The sequence below is a fragment of the Podarcis tiliguerta genome (genome assembly GCF_965153285.1).
Source record: "Podarcis tiliguerta genome assembly, chromosome: 2".
Classification (NCBI taxonomy): domain Eukaryota; kingdom Metazoa; phylum Chordata; class Lepidosauria; order Squamata; family Lacertidae; genus Podarcis; species Podarcis tiliguerta.
The window spans coordinates 99,613,289-99,628,828 of NC_139535.1; the positions used below are offsets into that span (position 1 = coordinate 99,613,289).

The 15,540-nt window shown below is 45.4% G+C and overlaps 1 protein-coding gene and 2 long non-coding RNA genes across 5 annotated transcripts in view; 1 reads left to right on the forward strand and 2 right to left on the reverse strand.

Moving 5' to 3' along the window:
• The window catches only part of CACNG5 (calcium voltage-gated channel auxiliary subunit gamma 5), a 60,982-nt gene extending 46,927 nt beyond the window's left edge, over positions 1–14,055 (forward strand). For both annotated transcript variants that reach the window (XM_083427991.1, XM_083427992.1), the window contains 3 exons: positions 4,720–4,860; positions 7,222–7,367; positions 12,522–14,055. In XM_083427991.1, coding sequence (XP_083284117.1) covers positions 4,720–4,860; positions 7,222–7,367; positions 12,522–12,779 — 545 coding nt within the window. In that variant the 3' untranslated portion in view covers positions 12,780–14,055. The remainder of the gene's footprint in view (positions 1–4,719; positions 4,861–7,221; positions 7,368–12,521) is intronic.
• Positions 1–15,540, reverse strand: part of LOC310671845 — an 86,510-nt gene that overhangs the window by 37,517 nt on the left and 33,453 nt on the right. The gene's annotated exons all lie outside the window — the stretch shown is intronic.
• LOC310671725 lies at positions 13–13,063 on the reverse strand. 2 transcript variants are annotated; one of them, XR_014508114.1, is made up of 4 exons: positions 12,931–13,063; positions 9,839–9,922; positions 9,353–9,491; positions 13–334 (listed from the first exon to the last, which is right to left on the reverse strand). It is a non-coding gene; the product is annotated as an uncharacterized lncRNA (long non-coding RNA). The 2 variants fall into 2 exon arrangements; XR_014508115.1 differs by lacking the exon at positions 13–334 and having other exon boundaries at positions 8,137–9,491.

Consider the following 15,540-nt stretch of genomic DNA (forward strand, 5'->3'; position numbering starts at 1 on the left):
GGTTATCTTTTCTTATTGCGGGAGCAGTGTTTATGTGTGTTCATTCTAACACCGGCTTTTCAGAGACGAGGAAAGAGGACATGTGTTTTATCTTCAGAAAAGGACTGCATCAAAACATTGTGTATGGGAGAAGCCTTTGTTGTTTGCGTTGCTTCCTGGGTTTCTTTGTCAAAGGAAAGTCAAGAGTTCATGAGCACATGTGGAAGGGAGACAGGAAGCCATTCCAATAGTCCTGCTAGGCTGGGCAGCTGTTTACATCAGCATCACAGTGTGACGTAATTGTAGATCAATCCTTTCCACTTCAAGCAGCAAAGAGGATAGCAGAATGGTGCTCCTTTAAATTAGAGGGGGCAATAGCAATTATTTCTTTAAAAAATTATTAAAGAATTTCAACATACCAAATTATCAAACCATATAATCACATACATTATTTCTCCCCCTTTCTCCCCCTCCCAACCCTCTCCCCCCCCCGACCACGGACTTCCCTCAGCTCCTCTCTCTGATTTCTCTGCACATATTATTCTCTGCATGTTATAAACTTGTACTTATCTGTAGTGGTTCTAGGTGTTGCTCGTGCGTAAGCCGGCGCAAACACCTGGCTGGGTTGCCTGAGTGAACCTTTTCTGTCTGGACAGCCACTCACCCGTGGCTGTCTCAATCGCTGGCAGAATCCGTCTGTGGGCGTTTCTTAAACTTCTTCCAGCAAAGAAGCTCTTTGATGCCTAGTCTTCTCCTACTCTCTCTGCGCGGAAGCCTTCTGCGCAAGGAGGGCGTAGGCAGCGGAGGACCTCTACTCTCCCCGCTGGTCCCCAGCAAGGAGTCATGGGACCACCTCGCCGCTTCCCCAATCTGCCCCCCTTCTCCACTGGTGCTACGCTGATTCTCTTCCCCAGAAGATGGGCTGCCTCTCCCAATCCCGGGACGCTCTCCGGAATCCCTCTGGATTTTGCTCTCTCCCTCCGGCACTGATGGCAGTTCCCTGACATTATCCTTACATTATCTATCCATCATATTATCAACCAATGAATTTGTGTATGTTTATTCAAAACCTGCCAGGGAGTCCAATTCATTTTGTTGTCTTTTTAAATAATTTGTTAAAAGTCCCATTCCTACTTGAAGTCACAATTGTCCTTCTCACAATTTATAAGTCAATTTGGCCAGTTCTGCATAATCCATCAATTTCTCTTGCCAATGTTCTTTCGTCAGGATTTCCTCATTCTTCCATCCTTATTCTATCAAGACTCTTGCCGCTGTTGTAGCATACATAAATAAATTCTTTATTTTCCTTGGCAGGTCTTGTCCTACAATCCCTAACAAAAATGCTTCTGGTTTTTTTACAAATGTTGTTTTAAACATTTTTTTCAAGTCATTGTATATCATTTCCCAATTTTTTTAAACTTCTCTACACTCCCACCACATATGATAAAAAGTGCCTTCTTTTTCTTTACATTTCCAACAAGTGTTTGAGCCGGTTTTGTACATTTTTGCTATCTGTACTAGTGTTATATACCATCTATACATCATTTTCATGTAATTTTCTTTCAGGAGGGAACAGTCTGTAAATTTTAAATCTATTTTCCAGTTTTTCCCAGTCCTCAAATTGTATATTATGTCCTATTGGGCAATAGCAATTCTGACACACACACACCCATTCTCTAGAAACTCCCGCCACTGCCCACCAATCATGGCTTTGTGTACCAATCACATGCCCCACATTAGCCATGCATGGTAATGGCAGAATGATGCTAACCTAGCCAGCAAACATACAATAGACAATTGCTGTAAACTGATCTCTACGCTGCAGACCACCATGGCAAAGCAAGAAGGAATCTACTGGTAACAGACACTGATAACTGTTCCCTGCAGACAGGTGTTTGAATCTCCTTGTAGCACAGAGATAATCTGGAACAACCCCCTTTTTCTATGGAAGCAAGGCATGACCTTTCTATCACAACGTTCAGCTAACTCTGTAACTCAACTGGAAATAAGTATCCATAGAGATAGGGGTAGATGAGAACGTCACTTTTAAGCAAATGGATATATTTTTGCATCTTTCCAATTATGATATGGATCAGAATGTAATTAGCTGACAGATTTGGCTGCATAAGCATACCAAACTGCATCCTTTAAATGTGTGTTTAAACATAGAATGTGTTTAGAAATGTGTTGCATGTTGAGATAAAGCACAATATTTGTGTACTTTAGGATCACAGATATGTTTGAGTACATATTTAAATAGGAATTTTCATATGGCTTTTAAAAACAAGAGTAAACAGTGTAGATTTATGGGGAAATGAGTCTGAATGGGTGGGAGGGGCTTATGAATAAACACATGCAGAACTGGCACAGGGCAGAAATAGATTTCTGTGCACGGAGAACTTGCAGGCACCCCAGGAGAAGGTTCAATAAGTGGTACATAACTAAGGAATATGTGAAGGGCTGTAGGCTAACGGAGGAGGTGGGTGGGATTATGCTCCCATAGGGTCCCACAGGCACTGCAAACAATAGAGTTGTATCAGGGTTACTGGGAGGGAAGCAAACATTTTGTAAAGTTGAGGACTGTATGTAGCGATGTTCACCTTGGAGCCACAGAAGCTGTTCAGTCTTATGTTTCTAAGGCATTTTTTTTTCTGTGTTCCAAATGCTTCATTGTGCTTGGGAGCTAATCTCCCCTCTGATGAGTTACAGATTTGATGTAAGACATTTAATTATTGGCTTCGGCTAAATTTTAACCCCACCGGTCTACTACCTCAAGATTGTCTTGAGAGCACTTGGACAGTGCCTCAACTTCCATCAGTCCCAGCCAGCATGGCCAATGGTCAGAGATGATGGGAGGAGTAGTTCGCCAATGTCTGGCAAGCCAAAGGTTCCAGCCACTCTAGGTGGCTCCCAACAGAACATTAAAAGCACGATAGAACATCAAACATTAAAAACTTCCCTAAACGGGGCTGCCTTCAGGTGTCTTCTGAAAGTCAGATTGTTGTTCATTTCCTTGACATCTGGTGGGTGGGCACCACTACCGAGAAGGCCCTTTGCCTGGTTCCTGTAAACTCACTTCTCACAGTGAGGGAACTGCCAGAAGGCCCTCAGAGCTGGACCTCACAACAACTCTGTGTAGTAGGTTAGGCTGAGAGGCAGTGACTGGCCCAAGTTCAGCCTTTATGGCCAAATGGGGATTTAGACTTTAGTCTCCCAGGTCCTAGTCTGACTCCTTATCCACTACACCACACAAGTTTCTAAGGTCAGACTGTTTGTAACATGGGCATTCCATGTTTGGAAATATCCCACCGGGCGTGGGGTGAATTGGAGTCTAACCATTTGCTCCCATACCATGGTAGTGATCCAAGTCTACCCCCTGCAAAAAAGGAATCCTATTAGCTAAGAGGAGAAAATATCTTGCACTGTAAGTTCTCCAGGACTTTGTTGGACGAGGTGGAAGAATAGAGCACTGCAAATCTCAAAACTGAAATGGATATTTTGTTTACTTGTGGGGTGGGGATAACATCTGCATTGTAAATGTTTCAGTGTTGACAGATGAGAAATGATATTTTAAAATGATCTTAGGTTTATCCCATTCCACAAAGTAAGCAAGCAACAGCAGCCAATGCTTCTTCTGAGATCTTTGCTTTGGCCAAAGTATTTGAAATTATTTTTTAGGAGGAATTCACATAGGCCATCTACCCTTCATCTTTTTTTTAAGCATCTTCTGTTGCTATAGCAATCCATATCTCTGTTTCTGGAACAGATGGTTTTGTATTTTGTGCTCACAAGAGACGAGTAAATAATTTGCAGCAATTAATATTACATTCTACCACCATCTATTTTACAGCTCTTTGAAGAGAGATGTTATAAAGATCAAAAGGTGGTATCCAACTAAGTTTTACTCAAAGTAGAGCCAGTGAAATGAATAGTCCTAAGTTAGTCATGTCTTTAAATTTTAGTGTGCCTACTCTGAGTAGCATCCACTACACCCTAGAGTGCAACTGCTGTCAACATGCATTCATTTGTTTTTGACAATTAGGCATGAGCTAAAGCCACAGGGGGTGATATTTTGCTACAAGTGAGTGAACATTCATCCAGCAATGTCATAAAAATACAGTATAACAGTGCAATCCTATGTAAGTCTACCCAGAAGTACATTCACAGTGCCTTTCTCCCAGGTAAGCAGCTATAGAACTTGATGGGACTTGCTTCTGAGTGGACACGCCTGGCCCTGTGTTGTTAGTTATTTAGTGGGACACTAGGATATCAGAGAATAAGATGCTTTCAGACTAACAACAGCTAAGAAAAGAAAGGGTGTAAAGTCCACAGAAAGTAGGGGTTTTCAAATTGACAGGTATGTGTGGCCATATTTCACAGAGCTTCAGTTCTCAGTGTGGTATAAAAGTCAGTCCTTCTTCCCAGGGGATTCTGGGAATTATTGTCTCTTGGCAACTCTCAGCACCCTTAAACTACAATTCCCAGCATTCTTGGGGGGTGGGGAGAGCCACGGCTGTCAAAGTGGCACAATTTAAATATGTGGTGTTGCAGATATGGCACTTATTTCTATTCATATGTGAGGAGCATGCAAATTTAAAATAAAAACAAAAACAAAGCAAATTATGAGTCACAAGTGCAGAAAATGTTCTTATACACATGGTGTTATTTTACTAATTTTTATAAGGATGCATTGGCCATATTAACCTTTCTCTTGTTGTTTCTGCCCATTATATTTTACAGAGATGATTCGTTCTGCCACCCCATTTCCCTTGGTCAGCCTATTCTTCATGTTTATCGGGTTCATTCTCAGCAACATAGGGCATATTCGACCTCACAGAACCATCCTGGCCTTCGTATCTGGGATCTTTTTCATTCTGTCCGGTGAGTTTTAAGAATCTGACATTCTTATTTGCCAACTCCTTAGTCTGCATCTGAAATCCAGTCTTTTGTGTCCACATCTAAGAAGGACGATGGAATCGGGGGGGAAACCAATTAAGAAAGTCAGTGTGTGACAGATTTTGATGTTGTATTCTGTCAGCCTGCTCAGCCCCAGCATATGTCACAGTTCTGCATTTGCCTCAGTAGGGTTCATTCCAAGTATCGAACAATCAAACAGATAATAATAATAATAATAATAATAATTTGTATACCACCCTATATCTGCAGGTCTCGGGGCGGTTATAACACAAAAGCACAATATAAAAGCACAAAATGCATAACAAAAGTAAAACATCTCAGGAAAGTGTCATGGCTAGTGTGTCAGACTAGGCCTGAGGAAATCCCGGTTCAAATCCCCACACAACCAGAAGGTTACTGGGTGGCATTGAGTCAGTCACTATTTCTCAGCCAAACCTGCCTCACAGTGTTGTTAGAAGGATTAAATGAGCGTGAGGAGAACCGCCTTGAGCTCCCTGGATGAAAGGGAGGACATAAAACGCAGTAAATAAATCAGCTCCCTTCACCCCAACTAAGTAAATTGGCTAAAATTGATGAGATGCAGCACTTTGGCTAAGTGGATGACTGTCACCAAAAATGTAAAAGGGTGGGTGTCAGTGCATTAGAGTTACCCTTGTTGTGACACTCCCTGAGGAAAAGCTCTTTATTGAAGCGTGCCTCTGTGTGAGCTCTTTTCCCAAAGGTTTGCAGCCATTCCGTGGAGATTCACTTTTCTCCATGGCCCTGTGGCAGTCGTGCCAGATATTCCAGATAGTAGCACGATTGCTGGAATGGACACACTGCAGAAGATGCTTCTGAAAGGCGATGATTTCACTACAGTCTGTCTCATAGTCCCATTTCTCAGCATTGTTGACAGGCCCTTTGTTTTATTTACTTCCTTTCTTGCGTTTGGAGCCCCCTCCACCTTGAAGGTTCATGGCAGCTTATAAAGACAAAATGGGCAATCATGGCTGCATTGCATTGAACACAGTGGGGCTTACTTCTGAGTAAACATATAGAGATGTGCCCTGGGAATCAATGCAATTTCACCATCCTTTCACCAAACCTGCAAACCCAGCTGGTTTTTTACGAAGTTTCCTAAAAGTGCTCAGGCTTAGATTTCGAAGGACAATTGGAGTCTAGCTCTTGCTAACTGAACCTGATAAAATGAGGTGCGTGCATGTACAATGCACGCATGCAAAATATTCTGTGGTGTTTGAACATTCTGCTGAAGCTCCAGACACGGTTTTTTAAAAATCTGGCACAATTCTTTCATCTTATGGTGGCTGGAGTTAACAGGGGATTGCTGGAACTTAGAAATAACCAGCCATCGTGTTTCCATTTGAGAGGAGACGCTGATGGTTTATTCATAGCATTAAGCGAGTGTTAAACCAGCAGCTGTGAAGGCAGATCTTAAAAGCTTTCTCTCGTATCAAGAGCTTGTAGTTCAGAAGAACCATGTCTGAGAACATAAATATGTTGTTTAATTCAGCGTAGGGTGCTCATTTCTCAGTGAGTGACTGCGGTTGCAGCCTCAGGGTAATGGCCAAGATTGTTACCTCAGGTTGCATGTTTCATCTTAGACCAGCGATGGAGTGTAGGGATGCTGAGAGGGGATATGTTTATTAGATAATAATCTTCCTTCCTCACTTTTGTGAGTATAGCAAAAGTGCATCCCTTTGCATCTTAAAAAGGCTAGTTTTAGCCTTATAATTTAACTAATCCATGGTCCTTTAAGGCATACATACTGGATCCTCCTGGTGTCTCACCCTTAAAACAATAACCACACAGACAATCTTGTGAAAGGTAAAAAATAACATTTACTCAGAATACTTGTTGAAGAGCGACAGATACAGCAGCTTTGTTCAGGCAGGCTTAAAATGGTAATCTGGTTACAAATACATGCTTTAGTCCAGTTTAAAATGGATGGCTCAGACTTAGCATATGTTCTCACATTGCTGGAGTGATGATGAGACATCGAGCAAAGAGGAAGTGCCCTGTCCAGGTGAGATTATATGTATGGCTACAGCCTCCCCGTGACAGGCACAGTGGGAGTATCTCAGAGTTCTTTCTACAGGAAGAACTCTGAGCTCCTATCTAGCAAACATGCATTGTTGGTTTGACTGCATTTGTAAATATCCTATTGTGGCCTTCCCAGTATTATTGGACTCCCCCAGGCAGCATTGCCAATGGGCTGCAGGTTCCCCGATCCCCATCCTTGCCATTGAGGAAACTGAATGGGTGCTTTGGAGTCGTACCATGTGTGTGTGTGTATTTGTTCTAATCTCAAACTTTTCTCCACCCCAGGTTTATCTCTGGTTGTGGGGCTCGTTCTGTACATTTCCAGCATCAACGATGAGATGCTCAACAGAACCAAGGACTCCGAGACTTACTTCACTTATAGATATGGATGGTCGTTTGCTTTTTCTGCCATCTCTTTTCTCCTGACAGAGGTAAAGCTTGGCTGCGAGGTCATTAGAAAGCCCTGTGCTAAAGATTCTCTGTGTATTTTGATAGAGAATAATCTCAGAGTTTTATCTTGATGTGTCAATAGTCGATGCTCAACATCAGTGTTTGATATCCAGGGATATTTATCATTCTCTGGCACGGTGGGGGTGTAGTCAGAGTGGCCCTGGTGTGAAGCAGGCACCCCCAGCATGGTCTGGCCCAGCACTCCTCTCCTGGTGTCTGAGGAACCAATGCTCACAGAGAAGCACAAGCCAAGCCACGCTGGCATGGGAGCACCTCCAAGTGCCGCCTCAGCTGGCCAGACAGCACGCCGTTCTTGCATCCTCCAGACTGTTGTCACTCCAACATGGAGAGAGGCTTTGCTGCTGATCTGACTTGCAGTAGAATTTAGTAAATGATGTATAACCCTCATTCATCAGCCCCTCCGGAGGTGAAGTGGGGCCATGTTGCTGGTTCCACCCCTATACATTCATACCTTGGGTTACAGATGCTTCACAGCCAGTGTGGTGTAGTGGTTAAGAGCAGTAGTCTCATAATCTGGTGAACCGGGTTCGCGTCTCCGCTCCTCCACATGCAGCTGCTGGGTGACCTTGGGCCAGTCACGCTTCTTTGAAGTCTCTCAGCCCCACTCACCTCACAGAGTGTTTGTTGTGGGGGAGGAAGGGAAAGGAGAATGTTAGCCGCTTTGAGACTCCTTAAAGGGAGTGAAAGGCGGGATATCAAATCCAAACTCCTCTTCTTCTTCTTCTTCAGGTTGCGCGTTTTCAGGTTATGGACGCACTGAAACTCGGAATTGGTTACTTCCGGGTTTCAGCGCCGAATCACAATCCACACATGCGCAGACGTGGCACTGCGGGTTGCAAACGTGCCTCCCACATGGATCACGTTCGCAACCTGAGCATCCACTGTATATCAGTATATCACCCAGGACTGTTATGAGGGGCAGACCGCAATGACGGCTTCAGTCAGCAGTATATCACTGATGAAACTGCCTCTGCCTCAAGTGCACTGAGGGACAAACAAGCTGCAGCCGGGCACTGGAGGCAGAGGACTCAGGAGGGGTGGCGGTTTCATCAGCAACATACCGCTGAGTGAAGCCATCATCACTGTCTGCCCCTCATAGCAGCAGAGGAAGAAACAAGCTGCATCAGTGAGGCACAATAGAGCATGTTCCTCCCGCTGCTTACCTGAGGAGTGTGCCAAAAGTTTTAGGGAGCTGTCAGGGGCTCCCCAGCTGAGAGAGTCCAGCTCCTGCTTGCACCCGAGCTGCTCAGCTGGGGACGTGTGGGTCTGTCACACTGTTCCCTGGCGGGGGAGGGGGTAGGTGGCTGTGTGCCCCCTCAAGGGAGAAGTTTAAAGGAGCCCCCCACCTCGCCTCCTGCTGGTGGCAGGGTGTGGGTCTCATTAGACTCCCACCCTGCCAAGGCAGCCGTGGCTCTCTGGTGCTGCCAGGCCCTTGCAGACCCAGCAGCTGCATGTGGAGGAGTGGGGAATCAAACCTGTTTCACCAGATTACGAGTCCACCGCTCTTAACCACTACACCACACTGGCTCTCAGAAAGGAGTCTGGAGGGTGGCTGCCATTCAGGCCATGGTGGTCTGAGCCTGTGATGAGGGGAGGGAGAAAAAGGCTCAAAGCCGCCCCATTCCCAAAGGAGGGGGCAGCTGCCAAAGCCTCATGCCTTTCCTTGGTGGGCAGTGGCAGTACAATCCTCGCCCATCCTCTCAGCTGCCCCAGAGGCGGACATCCCTTCACCAACCAAGAGCAGAAGGAAGCACCACCGCAGCCGCAGCCCTGAAGGCTCAGTGCGGCTTGGCGAGTGAGGGAGCTTGTTGTGATGGTAGCTTGTGCCATTTCAAAAATCTGCCCAGGGTGATGGCCCCACCCTGCTTGGGGTGGGCACGTGGGGCAGGACACAGGGCACCCCCTGCATGCCACAGTCTGGGCGGGGAAGCTGCCACCAACTCACCTCCCACTCTCCACTCCTGGGTCAGTCCTTGTGCAGCTCCTTCATATGCCCCAGTGCAGGAGCCATCGTGGGGGGTGCCTGGTCATGCCGCTGCACTTATGTCCTGCTTGTGGGCTTTCTAGAGACATCTGGTTGGCCTCTGTGAAAACAGAATGCTATACTAGTTGGGCTTTTCTTTAGGAGCCAGCACCAGTCATTGACATAACCAATAAATTCCAGATTCCTCCCATCCTCTCCCTGCCAAGTTTTACAAAAGCAACACGGAGAAGGAAGCTGACAGCCAGCGCCACCTCCTAGACTGGTTGTAAGGAAGTACACAGGTGAGGGCAGGCCGAGGGAATGCCAAGCTCGATGGGGTAGTGCCCTAATGGACCAACCTCCCCTGGGTTTGCACATGTAGGAAATAACAGATCAGTTGTTCCCCTCTTGCCTACACTGTCACTTGCTTGGATTCTAACCCACCCTCCAAAAACAAGAATGCCTTACCTGTAAACTTGAGGGGGCTGTGGAGCTGCAAGCATCCCTGCTGCAAAGTGGCCCTTCATGCATTTAGAAATCGGAAGTACCTATCTGTTATGGGACACATAAAAAGAATGGGTTTGTCAGGTCAAAATACGAACAGGCTTGGTTTTTCATAGATTGCTTTTCTTCCAGTTATAAATTCATTGCTTCTTTAAATTACATTTAAATCACAAAGTAGTTGGCGGCAAAACACTGGAATAGGTCTGTCCATTTCACTGGAAAGAAGTGGAACAGGACCACATGGTGTGAGAAGGGACATTCAGTGTATAGAAACAAGCATGTCCTCCTCAAAGGTGGGTACATTTGCTCAGGCAGGCATCAGCATCCCCATAATCAATTAACCATGTCTCTTTAGTAAAGGTAAAGGGACCCCTGACCATTAGGTCCAGTTGTGGATGACTCTGGGGTTGTGGCGCTCATCTCACTTTATTGGCCGAGGGAGCTGGTGTACAGCTTCTGGGTCATGTGGCCAGCATGACTAAGCCGCTCCAGAGCAGCGCACAGAAACGCCGTTTACCTTCCTGCCAGAGCAGTACCTATTTATCTACTTGCACTTTGATGTGCTTTTGAACTGCTAGGTTGGCAGGAGCAGGGACCAAGCAACAGGAGCTCACCCCATCACAGCAATTTGAACTGCCGACCTTCTGATCAGCAAGCCCTAGGCTCTGTGGTTTATCCCGCAGCGCCACCTGCGTCCCCATGTCTCTTTAGAGCATCCCATTTTGTTTCCCTTTTAGCCCAAACTCCATACATTCCTCCACTGTCTGGTGCAATTAACAGGAGGAGGATGTGGTCTCACAGTACATTTCTGGACTGTAGGCTTACCACCTTCAAGTCACAAGCAGAACCACAGAGAAATCATGTGAGCTAGGCCAACTTATTTATGCTAAGAAGCATTAGCATTATGCATAGAACACAGCAGCAGAAATCCTGTTCCTGTGAAGTCCTTTGTTGCATATAATTCTGCACAATGGCTTAAGTAACACCAGGATAACAGGAAGCGAAACATGTGCTTTTCTTTCACCAACTCAAAGACTCCTGATCCCAGTGCAGCAGCTTCCATTGGCACTGTTGTCCCAGTGGTTTCTTCCAGCTCCTCTTTGGAGCAGTTTTGCTTGATAAGAGTGGCTTGAGTGCTCTGGTAGTGGAGGAAAGAGCCACTCAGATTATGTTCCCCAGTCCTTTCACTGTTGGCAAATGAGTACAGTGGTACCTCGGGTTAAGAGCTTAATTCATTTTGGAGGTCCGTTCTTAACCTGAAACTGTTCTTAACCTGAAGGACCACTTTAGCTAATGGAGCCTCCCGCTGCACCACCGGAGCACGATTTCTGTTCTCATCCTGAAGCAAAGTTCTTAACCCGAGGTACTATTTCTGGCTTAGTAACCTGAAGCGGATGTAACCCAAGGTACCACTGTATTGGCCATAATGTATAGTCAAGGGGGAGGATTGCACATTCCCAGAGAGAAGATGAAGACCATTTGACTTACCAGCCAATGAAAATCCGCCTGCACTACAGACTGAAATAATACGTTGGGACAAGATGTTCAGTTATAACAACTCCAGCTGGGAGCGATATTTCTGAAGTATTAATGCATGCAAAAATTCTGCATGTCAAATCCCCCAGCAGCCTCACAACCAAAACACACTCCTACCCACAGAGGCACATCATATGATATAAGGAAGCTAACTTATATCACTGCTGCCTTGAGTCCCACCAGGGGAAAAGGAGGGGAATCAAAGAACCATAGACTTATGGAGTTGGGATCATTCTCGTCCAACCCCCTGCAATGCAAGAATGTGCGGGTGTCCCATAGGGGGATTGAACTTGCAACCTTGGTGTTATCAGCACCATACCCTAACCAACTGAGCTATCTTAATAATAATAATACATTGAGTCAGACTATTGGACCATCTAGCCCAGTCTTGTCTATGCTCTCCGGGGTTCCTAACAGGGGTCATTCCCAGCCTTACCGGGAGTGGCCACAGATTGAATATAGACCCTTCTACCTGCAAAGCAAAGCAAAAAAAAATTTTTTTTGCAAAGCAAAAAATATAGACCCTTCTACCTGCAAAGCAAAGGGACACGGGTGGTGCTGTGGTTTAAACCACAGAGCCTAGGACTTGCCAATCAGAAGGTTAGCGGTTCAAATCCCCACGACGGGGTGAGCTCCCGTTGCTCGGTCCCTGCTCCTGACAACCTAGCAGTTCGAAAGCACGTCAAAGTGCAAGTAGATAAATAGGTACCGCTCCGGCAGGAAGGTAAATGGTGTTTCCGTGCACTGCTCTGGTTCGCCAGAAGTGGCTTAGTCATGCTGGCCCCATGACTCGGAAGCTGTATGCCGGCTCCCTCGGCCAATAAAGCGAGATGAGCACTGCAACCCCAGAGTCAGTCACGACTGGACCTAATGGTCAGGGGTCCCTTTACCTTTACCTTTTTACCTGCAGAGCAGTTTCTGCACCACGGAGCTATAGACCTCCCTCAAAGGCAAAGGCAGAAGCATCCCACAAGGTCCAGAGCAGGGATATTTCATGGTTGGTTTGCCTGCCTTGCTCATCAGCATGTCACATCCTATCAGAACATTAGAACGGTAACACCAGTCCTTCCGACAACTCGAGCAATGCTTTTGTTTTTCCTCTCCTTTCCAGAGTGCAGGTGTCATGTCTGTCTACCTGTTCATGAAGAGATATACCGCAGAGGAGATGTACAGGCCTCATCCTGGCTTCTACCGCCCACGGCTTAGCAACTGCTCTGACTACTCTGGCCAGTTCCTCCACCCGGATGCCTGGGTTCGTGGACGCAGCCCTTCCGACATCTCCAGCGATGCATCTCTCCAGATGAACAGTAGTTACCCTGCTCTACTGAAATGTCCAGATTATGACCAGATGTCATCCTCTCCGTGTTGAATCGAAAGTAACTCCTTCGCCTTTTAGGAATGAAAACCTGGTGGAGGCTGTTGTGTCCTCAGTATGTACTTTTTTAAAAAAAATAAAAAGCCCACTCTTACAGGACAAACCCTCTCCATTTATACAATTAGTGAATAATATTAATTCTTACCTAGAGTTTAAACGGGTTCCCGCAGCGATGCACATATGCATAGCCAGAAAACTACAGTGGAGGTTTTGATCCTGCAGCTGGTCCATATGCCCAGATCTCTTGGAGTCACGAGAGAGTGTGGAAAAGATACAGGATCGTACCCAGCAGAAGCTTGAGACCAGAAAGATACTTGTAGGGCTTTCATAAAGGCAACCTGTGATAAGCAACAAAGGTTTGCGGATTAGAATATGTTCACTGTTAAACTTTACCAGAATAAGATGTAAATGTCCATTCCTAGTGAATGATCGTAAGAAAACTGCAGATTGGTGCCATTGTCTTCAAGCTGGAAGGTAGAATTTTAGAATTAACTAAATGTACTTCCTCTTGGCAGTATTTCATTATGAAGTGAGGCTGGGTTTTCATTAGGAATCAGACAATTAGCCCTCACCAATTATCCCTTTCCATTCCGGTGAGGCTAGTCCTCAATCCAATTTGATAACTTCACGACAAACCCTCTGACATTGCGGTTCAACACGTTGAAATACGGTGCCTGGTGCTCTGCACATGTAAACACAATCTGTTTTTCTGATATCAGACTGAAAATATAGGCTTTGAAGTAATAATGGATCCAAATATAAAATTTGGCTCATAATACGTGGTCTTAGAGCTGAGTGAATAGGGGATATGATAATTTATGCCCTGCAAAAACCAAGCCCAAAGGCTCCATTCCATCAATCAGCTTTAGTTTATTTTGCTATTTTCCTTTCTTTAGGAAACCCACTGCAATGGAAGTGCTTGTATTATAACTGGCGCCTCAGGGGATTGATTGGGTCATGTTGGCATTCAGCTCTGCCTGTAAATAAAGTATACAGAAAAGAAAAGTTCATATCTGTATGTTGTATCATGTGTATATTATGGCTAGATTGTTCCGAGAACTGCAGTCAAATGTACAGAATACAGTAAGCTGATTGGCTGCTCTGAAAAATGTAAGTGTACAAAATTCTATGTACATGCCAGTTTTTGTTTCCACTCTGAAGTTATCCTGAGTTGTAATCAAAAAGAATCCAGAATTTCAGTCTGTTTGCAACATATTTGTAAGAATTAATTATGGTAAAAAATAAAATAATGACAAAGATTCCGAAAACACTCAAGCCGTTGCAGCTGGGATGACTGTTCTCATTGAATAACACAGGAACGTGAACAAATACACATACTGGAGCTGGTATATACTTTTTGATCTTACATGTCCAGTATTTCCTTCCTTACTAGATGTATCAGTCGCTGGTGTTAAATTTGTCTCTGTATGTAATAATGAAACATCCACCAATTTTACTTCCAAGATTCCAAGTTTTCCATCTCAGATTGTGGAATTGAAATGTGAAATTAATTATTCTGTCTTAAAGGCAAAGGGGCCCCTGATCATTAGGTCTAGTCATGACCGGCTCTGGGGTTGCGGCGCTGGTCTCATTTTATTGGCCGAGGGAGCCGGCGTACAGCTTCCGGGTCATGTGGCCAGCATGACTAAGCTGCTTCTGGCGAACCAGAGCAGTGCACAGAAATGCCGTTTACCTTCCCACCGGAGTGGTACCTATTTATCTACTTGCACTTTGAGATGCTTTTGAACTGCTAGGTTGGCAGGAGCAAGGACCAAACAATGGGAGCTCACCCCGTAATGGGGATTCGAACCGCCAACCTTCTGATTGGCAAGTCCTAGGCTCTGTGGTTTAACCCACAGCGCCACCCGCGTCCCTCTAAACTCATGCGCAATGGAGCCCTGCCCCCTCCCCCAAAGCTAAAATCCCACTGATCAGATATTTGGTGGGGAAGCGTGAGCAGGGGGATTAATTCGCCACACACACACCCTTCCTCCAAACAGCCAGATTTTACCTTCTAGAAAGGAGCTCTGTACATGCATTTCTGACTACTGAATTGGCGAGTGGAACACTGTGCACAGTACATGTCTGCCCATCCAGCTCTTAATACAAATGCAGAAGCTTCCTGCTAGGAGCATGCACAGAGCTCCTAGACCATGGGTAGGCAAACTAAGGTCCGAGGGACGAATCCGGCCTAATCGCCTTCTAAATCCGGCCTGCAGACGGTCCGGGAATCAGCGTGCTTTTACAAGAGTAGAATGTGTCCTTTTATTTAAAATGCATCTCTGGGTTATTTGTGGGGCCTGCCTGGTGTTTTTACAGAATGTGTGCTTTTATTTAAAATGCACCTCTGGGTTATTTGTGGGGCATAGGAATTCGTTCATTTTTTTTTATTATTTTTCAAAATATAGTCCGGCCCCGCACAAGGTCTGAGGGACAGTGGACCGGCCCCCGCTGAAAAAGTTTGCTGACCCCTGTCCTAGATGGATTGGAACCCTAGTGTAAAATACACTTCTAACTTAGCTTTTTTTAAAAAATGGGGTTCAAGCCATGAGAATGAAGGAAGGTAACGTACTTATGCTACTTCTTTCTCTCTGGTATGTGGCGCTATACTCCCCTACATCTCTCCCTCTCTTCATGTTAAGAAAAGGGCACCAGCGTTCATCTGGCAACTTAATTATGTGGAAGGACATACACTAGCATTTCCTGGTATGGCAACGCAATATGCCAGTTCTAGCTGTTATCTTCATTTCAAGTC